The following is a 10,288-nucleotide window of genomic DNA, read 5'->3' on the forward strand; positions in this document are numbered from 1 at the left end:
TCCTTGACATCCTGGAAAGAGTCTCTTGCATAAAACTTTCATTAGGCCCAGAAGATCATAGTTTCTCAGAACAAAAACGTCTCAGTTCACTGAACAGAGAGAAATAGAATCATAAGATCATTAGCTATTTTTGCCGAGAGACGCATAACAAGTTCGAAGGATCCAGAAAAATCATGCGATGGCAGCTTGCTCCTCCAGAAGCATTTGATCGAAGTGCCATGTTCCTGAAAAGACCCACAAAACGACATCATCACCCCCACCGCGTTATTATTATTACCAAAATCTGACAAACATCATTCATATGTATGTTTTTTCTTGTTACAATGAAATCAAAAGATCCATACCGTGTCCTTTGCCGACTCTTCTGAGCTGAGCTACGTATTCTGACATCTTCTTAACGGCTTCCCCCTGCCACATGGATCCATTTTACATCCCTTGGGCTCGTTTGCCATCAAGGCAATACACAGGCGTTTATCTTAGTCGATATCATTAACACAACATAGGCCACTACTATCTGTATTCATTTACCTGCTCGCCCAGAAACTCGCTCTCCATAAAATCTGCCAATTGGACATCACCATTCTTCGAAGCCACCTGTTTCATTCTCCATAGCCAAAAAAGAAAAGTCTGTGGATGTTGAATGAAAAATACACTCTCCAAAGTGTTGAACAAGGAGTGTTGATCTTACGCTGTGCACGTTTAGGAGCTTTTCATTCGTCAGTTTCTCCAGAGACAGAGCCAACTCCATGGCTGAATCAATATGCAATTTTTTGAGTTCAGTCAAATGCATAACAATAGACAAGGGAGGGTCTTCGCATCTATGAAGCTAACTAAGATCCCGCGGTTCGAATGGCCCAAATTACATCCCAAAAGTCTATTCTAGTAGAAAATTTTGGATCTTTATAGCTTCTTACAAGCAGAATACATGACGTTAAAGATCGATGCTCTCAACTCTAACTCAGGGTCTCCAAATTCCATGACATAGAAAGCTACATATGATATGATTTCCATAAGCCTTGGATAGGTGAAAGTGGGAATATTAGTGAACTTACCATACAAAGCATCTCCTTTCTCCACATGATCGAATTCTGAAAGGGGCATCACAATCGACTGCAACTTGACCCTCCCACCGCGTTTGATCTGCAGATCTTGAAAAACGAACATGAGATGATATTACGACGTTCACAACAAACGCAGCTTCCTAACCATTCAAAAGATTCATTCGACAAGACTTCGCCAAGAACCTGATACTCCATCAACTTCTCCGCATGCTCTCTTTCCTCAACACTTGATTCCTTGAAAAACCTGTAGAAAAATACCGACTAAAATCAACATTATCAAGGACTGGAACCCTAAAAGCTTCAGCATCTCCCAGAAACTCACTTGGCGAGACCCTTAAGCGCAACGTTGTCCCGATCGAAGTATGCGTACATGGCGTGGTACACATAAGAGACGTTGTATTCCACACTGCAGCAAGAACAATCCAAGAAACTCTCAGAATAATGAAAACCCGATCTCATCACAGAATCAAACCAAAACTTTAATTACGAATTTCTTAACCTAAAACACTCCATATGATAAAGAAAGATTTAGAAACCCCGAAGAGCATAAATCAAGAAAAAGATGAAAGAAAAAGAAAAACCTACTTGATCTGCTCATTTACGGCGGCTTCGCACTCGTCGGAGTACTTCTGTCGAGCGAGCGAGAGCTGAGGAAGGGTGGGGACGAGATCGAGCTCCTTCTTCACCTCCTCGAACGGCTCGAAAACAACGCCGGTTAGTGTGCGAGTGGTGGAGCCTTTGGAAGCGCGGACGAAGAACGACTGTGTCCCAGATTTTCCAGAAGAAATCCGAAGACCCGAGGAGAAATCAGTTGCGGACGAAACGGAGGAGAGAGGAGAGATGTCCTTCCTCTCTCCGTGGATGTTCAGGAGCGAGAAAGCAGAAGCGGCCTTGAGAAGCATTCTCCCGTTCGCTGGGTGAAATTTTCTCGAGAAACAAGCAGTGCAGAACTTTCTCTCTTGAAGATTATCTTGGGCAAGAAAATGGGCGAGAGGGTTTATTTATGTGGAGGCTGAACGGTTGAGGAAATGGAAATATGGACGTGAGGCGATGGATGAATGACACGTGGACGGTTAAGATGATGAGATAGGTACAGGCGCGTGGTAGGCTCGTGGTAACGCTGCTGATCTGGGGAGATATTATCTTTAACGATCTCCGTGCAATCTGTTTTTGGGATTTGAATTTGAATAGTTAACTTTTCAACGGATATTTTTTGTTCTCAGCACAAATATTTAAAAATGTCATTATGTGTATCGCATTTATTTATTTTTAGTTACGAAGAAAATCATTAAAATGGGCTTTTTCATTTGTAATGTGGCCCTATAATTCACTTTGAAGTCTGAAGTTAGACCCAGTTTAATTGGGTTGGGCGGAATGCTGAGTCAAAGAGAGCCCAATTCATGGACAAAATGACAATTCTAGCCCTGGATACCTTTAGAGAGTGGTTGGAAATATAAAACCGAACCGAAATTAAAATGGAATTTAAATTCGGCGAAACGATTTCCGATCCAAATTAATTTCATCCGGTATTGAATTCCGAATTCAATAGAACCGAATAATAAATAAAAATTTTAATATTCAATCTAATTCTGAACCAGACTCGAATGAAATCTCTGTCTTTGGCTTCGGTTTGTCTTTGATCAACCCAACTAGGGGCCGGCATTAGACTTGGTTTGTCATTTTTTTAGATTTTTTAATCTAAAAATAACAATAATAATATATATTCTACTTTTATGTCACATTTTAATTCGATTAAAATTATTTTATAGATTCATTAAAAAAATATTTATTTTAAATAAATTAATTTGGTTTGTTATTAATTCTAAAATATGAATTCCTAAACCATGATATAATCCAAAATTTAGACATACTCATCCCTGCCTATCTAATAACATGCAAATTCCTAGTCTTTCACATCTCGTTAAATTTAGACATATATGCACATATTTTATATATATATATATATATATATATATATATATATACACACGTACGAATTTGTATCCATACTTTAAGAGTGACAATATCTCGCGTTCACAAAACACAACACTTGGAAGGATTTGATAATAAATAAAATCGGATTGAAGAATCTCGAAGATGAATCCTCTATCTCTACGATGTGCAATTAATGCGTGCATTGAAACTTTCCAGCGATTCCTTTTCCACTATTGTTATTGCCGTTGTTTTATAATTCTAAGGTGACGAAGATGTCTGTTCTTGTTCTTGGCTCGTAAATTAATATATCTAAATTATCAGTATACTGCAATTTAAATAAATATTACAAAAAAAAATAACAAGAACGAATAAGACAAATTACAATGTTTGTTTGAATGATCCCAACTCCCCATGAAAGTGTATATAGCATTGCGATATAGGCTACACATTATATTTATATTCTAAGTTTTATTGTTCGATTAATAACAAAATAGAATCAATTAAAAATTCAGTTATTCTATGATTATATTATTTATACTCAGTATATATGTTGACATAGATATATAATCTAGAGCTCTCGCATAATTACAATTTGATTAGTGATGCCAATAAAAAGGGGGAAAGACCAACATGCGAACAAAAAGTAAACATTGGAACCCAAAAATAAATAAAAAGAAAACAAAAAGTGGATTTGTCGAAATAGACAGCGAAAGGAAGCATGGAATCTCGTGACGTTTCGAAAGTTTCGTGAGCGGAGAAAAACGCATTTCCAAACAAATCTCCACCTTATTATAAAACATCTTTATGCATAAAAATATATATATATATGAATGTGTGAGAATCTTGTCAGATGAAAGAAAACAGTCGCATTAATTTATTTGCAGGCAACACAGTCTCTTACAGTTATTTTCTTTATATATACATATATGTATAATGGTATAATTAAGCGCCTTTCTGCGTAATTATTTTATCGTATTCATGACAGAATATAAAGAAGAACGTGGAGACTGTATTTTTCTACATATTCGAAATAATTAAATAAATACTCTTTGTTTTATTGAGCGTATATGTAACAATACAATTAAATCAGGGTTTTCATTTGCGGCAGTCAACGTTTGATCGAATATTCATTTTGGGCTCAATGTTGTCAATTAGGCCTCCTGTGTATATATATATATATATATATATATATATATATATATTGTTCGTATGCAGAATATGTTTTTATAATTATTGAAGTAATCATTTTGCTCCAATTACTCAAGTAAATAGTTCTTGATTCACGATGATGACACGTGAATTTTCCAAAATTAATTCTTATAAACCACTGGTATCTGTGATCGATGTGTTATTTATTTCAAAGGCATTTTTCTAAACCCCGAATGGAGTATCAGAAAAAAAAAAGGAAACCATAATTAAATTGATGATTAGCAACCTAATCATGATCACCTTTTTTAAGCCCTTTTTTATTTTTAGTGCTTTTTAGAAGGCTAGGTTGAAATACAAGGCATATAATTATGGCCATGTGAAACTCGGACCGTTGGTCTTTTAAGTCTGTCCAAATGCGGGTGAGAGCAAACATCAGAATTTGAAGTTATAGAAATAATATTAAAAAAATGTAAAACCCATGAAAATTTAAACTTCTAAAATGATGGAAAAAAATTCTAAATTTTCCATTTGACAAATTTATTACCAAATTTACAGAACATATTATTATAATTTCTAAATTTAATGGATGTCATAAGAAATTTGATGTTAGTTCAAACTTCAGTTTTGAAATTATTTTCCAATATTTTACAAGTTCATAAATTTGTATGGATTTTACCTTAAAAAAATAAAAAAAAATGTTAATTTGATCTTATTGGGAATACAAAGCTAATGCTATTTTTTTATTAATTTATATAAACCAATTAAAAAGTTAATATTATTCTTAAGGATTTTGAAAACAGCAAATTTTATATGCTTTTGATGAAGGGGATTCTCAATTGGTTATGTATAACTAATAAATAAATAAGCACCTATATCAACAAAAAAAAAACCCAATAAATTACCTCTAACGACATAAATAATTAATATTTTTTTTTTTCGTAAGGAGAATTCTCCATTGCTCGCATACCTGAACCACGCTTCCATCGACCACTGGAAAATGAGACAAAAAATGGAGCCACGTGGCGCTTTCCCATTGGTCGAACATCCTACCTGCTCTGCCATAAGAAAGGTATTTCACACTGCTTCTTCAGCCGACAAGGAGGCTCGGGGGGTTCTCTCAAGTTCGCATTGCCCTCAGTTATAAATACACACACAACCCACTCCCGTATCTTCCACTTCACACACAGCAACAAAAAAGCTCTCTAAAAGCAATCTTCTCGTTCTCCACGTTCAGGGTCTCTTTCTTGATCTTTCTTCCGGTTCTTGATCGTGTCAGATAAGAATATATAAGAAGAAAAAAATTTAAAAAAAAAATGGGAGGGAATGGGAGCTCACCGTGCGCTTCGTGCAAGTTGCTTCGAAGAAGATGCGCGGAAGACTGTATATTCGCGCCTTATTTCCCGTCCGATGATCCCCACAAGTTCGCCATCGTTCACAAGGTCTTCGGTGCTAGTAACGTCAGCAAAATGTTGCAGGTAACCCAATAGTGTATATATATATATATGTAATCTTCCCGCTATATAATATATATACACGCATACGCATGTGTGTATGAAAACGTGGAAAGCTCATTTACCCAACAAACGTACATACGTATAGATAGATGTGTATGTATATATACATATATACATGTAATGTTTGGGCAAACGTGTCATATTGTGTTCTGTACTTGTATTGACTTGTAAGAGAGCGAGCTGTCTGATTTCTTCTCGTGTTGACATTAAGCCCATCACCGTTCACCACTATGCTTCTATGCCAGTGTGTATGTCATGTATAATATTTATTTCAACCAATTGTAAAACGCAGCCGTTTATCAATATTGTTTCTTATTCAAATGAACATGTATAATATATATTTATATACATGCAAATATATATATATAAATATATATATATATTAATAGTCAAGTTTATTTTTATTTTTTTATAATCGATATCCTTGGTTGGAATCTGGTAAATGTTAATTTTATATAAATTTATGTTCTTTAGAACAACATGACACTTTCTCTGTTTATAGGAGAAAAACTGATCTTTAAAGAATACATACGTTTATCTATTGTCTCTTCCAACATACATATGACATATCCGTATAAATATATGTTCTATAGAACGTATACATCCCCTTTTATATATACATATATATATATATGTGTGACATATTCGTCTCTGTGATAATGCACAGGAGCTGCCGGTACACCATAGAGCAGACACGGTGAATAGCCTGGTCTATGAAGCGGGGGCAAGAGTGAGGGACCCGGTTTATGGCTGCGTTGGAGCAATATCGTACCTACAGAACCAAGTGCAACAACTTCAGATGCAATTAGCAGTGGCTCAAGCCGAGATCCTATGCATCCAGATGCAGCACGAGCCTCTCCTTCATGCCCCAACGCTCCATCTCCCGTCCGAAGACGACGACGATAAATCGTCGTTCCTCCTTCATAACGATTTCTCTCATCACCACGACCTCGGATTTTCTCCTTCGAGCCCTAGAGACAACATTACCTTTCAGGGCTCTCTCAAGACTGAAGGCATCTTCGGACACGAAATGTTTTCCTAGGATCATTCGGTTTAAGTTATAACCATCCATCCATTTTGTCTCTTCCTTTTTCTTTTCCCGTCTCTCTGTTTGGGAAGATCGTATGCTCCATGGAGATGGGACAAAACGTTAGCGAGGCATGCGTCCAAGAATAATAACGTTAATCAAAGTCTTGAGAATCAATTATAATGTTTCTCCAAACGCTATATTGTATCATGTAACAAGTTTTACGTCCACAATCATCTATTTAGGATGAACATATTATATATTTCCGTCACTATAACGGTCCAAATGGGTTCACGGGTGCATCTTCAGAATGCCAAAAGAGTGGGCCTTTACGAGAGCAGTGATAGGAAAGTGGTAGCTCGTGTGGGGTAAGGTGTATGCACATAATGACACAAAAAGGAACATTCATATATATTTAATAACGGGTCTATTATATTGTATTATATAGATATAAAAAAATTCGAATGGTAGTAGCCACTGAAACTTCAAGATTCCTCGTGACCCTTCTTACTTATTATTGTAATAATGCATTGAACCTTTGACCTACATATCCTCGAGTCAAAATCCCAACAAATTTTCTATCAAATCTTATAGCCTTTTTTTTTTACCAAGTGGTTTTTAATTTCTGTGGTCCGTCGATATAGGCCCTAGTTGATATGAGCGAAGGAAACGGCTGTGGAGAATTTTCTAGGGACTTTAATATTGTGTTTGGTACATTTAACTTCAAACATATGGGACAAATGTATAAGGGGTTGCTACTATATTTTTATTTATATATATATAATGAAATGAGGATTGTCAATTACTCGTTAGTGGAGGGATTGTAACTCGTTAGTGGAGGAAACCACGTCTATTTTTTTTAGGGCTCGAGGAATCTCACTTGGTTTGGAATGAACAAACTGAAAAAGAAAAAGAAAAAGAAAAAAAAACATTTATTTGAGAAGACTACTCGTAAATAAATATTAATTAAGCGAATAAAGTTTTTATAGTCACTGATTTTGAAATGAACGGAGTTTTTATTGATGTAATATGAATTTAATTTTAAAATTCGGCTGGTTGTATCGCTTCGGCTGCGGTATCACTAATTAGAATATGAATATGAACATGGATACAGTTATAGAAACCTACATATTATATGTTTGTTATGGCATATACTTGAAGATGGATTAGTTATCATGGGGTCCGTATGTGATAAATAAATAAATAAATCTCCCGACTTGTGCAAAAAAGAAAACGACAATCGTATAAACAAAAAGGAAAAGGACACAGTCTACTATCGATGCTAGTTTTCACCAATTTGCGAAGGCCTTGCTTCTGTGATACGGCTACGTACAGTAGATCTTGGGATTCACATGCAGGATGCATGCATGGGATGGGACATCATGATTTTACATGCAACGTAGATTTCCAAATCTGTAGTAGATTTTCTGATTTTATATTTTCAATCTACGTGCATGCTATGTCAAGACCGTACATCAATCGTCATATTGAACGAGTGGGTGTACAAATATACGGTCGTCATATAACAGGATAATCATATATATATATATATATATGTGTGTGTGTGTTACGTCTAACATATTTTTGTTCTTGTAATTGATGTATAGATGTTGTGGATTTTGCAATTGTCGTCATCAATGGTGGTGATGCCTCATGTACGTATTTACGGTGCCTCAATATACGATGGAGGATTATATTTTTATCAATTGACTGATTATTCGACCAGCCGATTGTAACAATGAGTGTATGTTTTGGTTACGTTACGAATTTGATACTTCAATTACTTTTTTTGCGGGGTATTTATGTAAAAACTTTTTTTAAGTTTTAACGTATCATGCGCTCTTTCGATTTATAAATGCTGACATTCCGTGGACCCGCCCCAAACCCTATAGGGCCGGGCCACGTCTGATTTTTTCAAAGTCGGGGACCGTTATGGGTTGGTCTGCGAATATTTCGGTTTCAATTATTTTCCATTTAAAAAAAATTAAATTTACTTAGGTGTTGAATGGCAAAGGGTTTTGGAAGTTTTTGGATTTTAAAAACTCAAAAAATTATCAATCAAGTTTTTAAAATTTGGTTTTCCTAAAAACCAGGAAAACTACTTTATAGAAAGAATTGAACTAAAAACTAAAAGCTATATTTTTTTAGATTTACAAATCTATAAAAACCAAAAGCCAAAAAACAAAAACTAAAATCTAAAAACCAAAAATTAAATCCAAAAACTCAAAATAAAAACCCCATCCATTCAGCACCTTAATTTAGAATTCGACTTTTATAAACCATAAGAATCCATACAGAGATCAAATGTCGCTAAAAAGAGTGGGGCTTAACCATGCCAATAACTGCGACTCGAATGCTGCTAAATCTTTGAGCGGATTTATTCCCCCGAGCATTTTCCCGGTGATTTCTCTGTCTCCATCTTCGTCCAGATCCCAGGCATCGTGATGAAATCGTAGCAGCCAATCTGGAAATTCACCGCGGAAATCGAAGAGCGAAGGGGGACTCGAATAGGGGGGGGGGGGAGTATCAGTGCTCATCACTCTCGTCGCGATTCCCCACCGAGTTGACTCGCTATGCGAACTCAGCGTCGCTCTACGCAACAAGGTTTTCGATTTCAACTTGGCGTCTCCATTGCGAAACTATCCTCACGGTGTCCTCAGCGAAGATAGGTACCGTCTCCGACCCCCTTTGTCTGGGTTATTTTTCTTAAGCTTGAATCCGCGCTTCTTGTATCTGGATGCAATCAAATATTTGGGTTAGTGGAAAAAAGCTTACTTTCGTATGCGACTTTGGATAAGTAGGAAGATTTCATTGGGAACTACCGTTTGCACTTGAGGTTTCTCTTGTCGAGTTTTCAGTTTCAGGACCGAGCTTAGTCAGGGTTTGAAGTCGGAATCTTTGTTCCTAATTCTGTAAACGTCAATTGTATAATTGATATAACACTAAACGTTCTCCACTCAATAACCAGGTTTTATAGAGCGGAGACAAATGCACAGTGCTCTGGTTTCAGGTTGTCCTCTATATCACGTTACACGTCGTTTCTGCGTTTTATTGCATCTTGGTTCACCCCTGATTGGTCACACAAACCTATAGCAATATATTTTCTGTGAGCAATAGTTATACTTTGAGGAACTGGAAAAGAATTACATGAAAAGATACGAATCTTTCAACATATTTCTTTATGCTTCGAGATCTGAAATCTCCTGATACTTGTACTGCTCATTACGTTTTACATTATTCCAGCACACCATTGTGATTCGTGATTGTGTTCTTTGTAAACCTTCTTGTGAGGCAGCTTTGCGGTGTATTGATTTTCAATCATGACCCCCACGATGCGTTGGTTGTGCGGTGAGTTTTTCAGTAATTTCCAATTATACTCTTCACCAGAAAGAAATGATTTTCACTTCCAATTTAGAAATCTCACTCTCCGTTACTTTCCTTTTTTGTGACCTTGGATTGTGGAGGTCCATCACACTGTGAAACAGCATGCGGTGCACTTGTCTCGGAAAATGTAAGAGGTACAAAGATTTCAGTCATGGTAGCCTAATATGCTAATGCATTTTATGAGGCTGAATGAAACTTTCCCTGGGGGGGGGGGGGGG

At 36.3% G+C, this 10,288-nt stretch overlaps 2 protein-coding genes and 1 long non-coding RNA gene across 10 annotated transcripts in view; 2 read left to right on the forward strand and 1 right to left on the reverse strand.

The window, feature by feature from the left end:
• Nucleotides 1-18: 18 nt before the first annotated feature.
• Nucleotides 19-2,037, reverse strand: LOC104824337 (ferritin-4, chloroplastic-like). Its single transcript, XM_010556384.1, has 8 exons — nucleotides 1,647-2,037; nucleotides 1,384-1,467; nucleotides 1,245-1,305; nucleotides 1,053-1,140; nucleotides 689-750; nucleotides 529-594; nucleotides 345-408; nucleotides 19-224 (listed from the first exon to the last, which is right to left on the reverse strand). The coding sequence occupies exons 1-8, from the start codon at nucleotides 1,961-1,963 to the stop codon at nucleotides 172-174; spliced, it is 795 nt and encodes a 264-aa protein (XP_010554686.1). The 5' UTR covers nucleotides 1,964-2,037; the 3' UTR covers nucleotides 19-171.
• A 3,278-nt stretch (nucleotides 2,038-5,315) lies between these two features.
• On the forward strand, nucleotides 5,316-6,830 carry LOC104824339 (LOB domain-containing protein 12-like). Its single transcript, XM_010556387.1, has 2 exons — nucleotides 5,316-5,620; nucleotides 6,327-6,830. Exons 1-2 carry the CDS (start codon nucleotides 5,459-5,461, stop codon nucleotides 6,699-6,701), a joined length of 537 nt encoding a protein of 178 aa, XP_010554689.1. The 5' UTR covers nucleotides 5,316-5,458; the 3' UTR covers nucleotides 6,702-6,830.
• A 2,381-nt stretch (nucleotides 6,831-9,211) lies between these two features.
• The window catches only part of LOC104824341, a 3,628-nt gene continuing 2,551 nt past the window's right edge, over nucleotides 9,212-10,288 (forward strand). For 6 of the 8 annotated variants that reach the window (XR_002024562.1, XR_002024565.1, XR_773430.1 and 3 more), the window contains exons 1-4: nucleotides 9,212-9,355; nucleotides 9,655-9,696; nucleotides 9,982-10,034; nucleotides 10,151-10,204. This is a non-coding gene — a long non-coding RNA (uncharacterized LOC104824341). The remainder of the gene's footprint in view (nucleotides 9,356-9,654; nucleotides 9,697-9,981; nucleotides 10,035-10,150; nucleotides 10,205-10,288) is intronic. The other 2 variants (XR_002024564.1, XR_002024563.1) reach the window with 1 other exon arrangement.

The sequence above is a fragment of the Tarenaya hassleriana genome, unplaced genomic scaffold, assembly GCF_000463585.1.
Source record: "Tarenaya hassleriana unplaced genomic scaffold, ASM46358v1 Cleome4, whole genome shotgun sequence".
Taxonomy (NCBI): domain Eukaryota; kingdom Viridiplantae; phylum Streptophyta; class Magnoliopsida; order Brassicales; family Cleomaceae; genus Tarenaya; species Tarenaya hassleriana.

Coding starts and splice junctions, on each gene's coding strand:
- LOC104824339 (XM_010556387.1), top strand. CDS start 5,459: ATGGGAGGGAATGGGAGCTCACCGTGCGCTTCGTGCAAGTTGCTTCGA. Junction 5,621..6,326: donor ACGTCAGCAAAATGTTGCAG/GTAACCCAATAG, acceptor GATAATGCACAG/GAGCTGCCGGTACACCATAG.
- LOC104824337 (XM_010556384.1), bottom strand. CDS start 1,963: ATGCTTCTCAAGGCCGCTTCTGCTTTCTCGCTCCTGAACATCCACGGA. Junction 1,468..1,646: donor GCCGTAAATGAGCAGATCAA/GTAGGTTTTTCT, acceptor TTCTTGCTGCAG/TGTGGAATACAACGTCTCTT. Junction 751..1,052: donor GAAAGGAGATGCTTTGTATG/GTAAGTTCACTA, acceptor ATATTGATTCAG/CCATGGAGTTGGCTCTGTCT.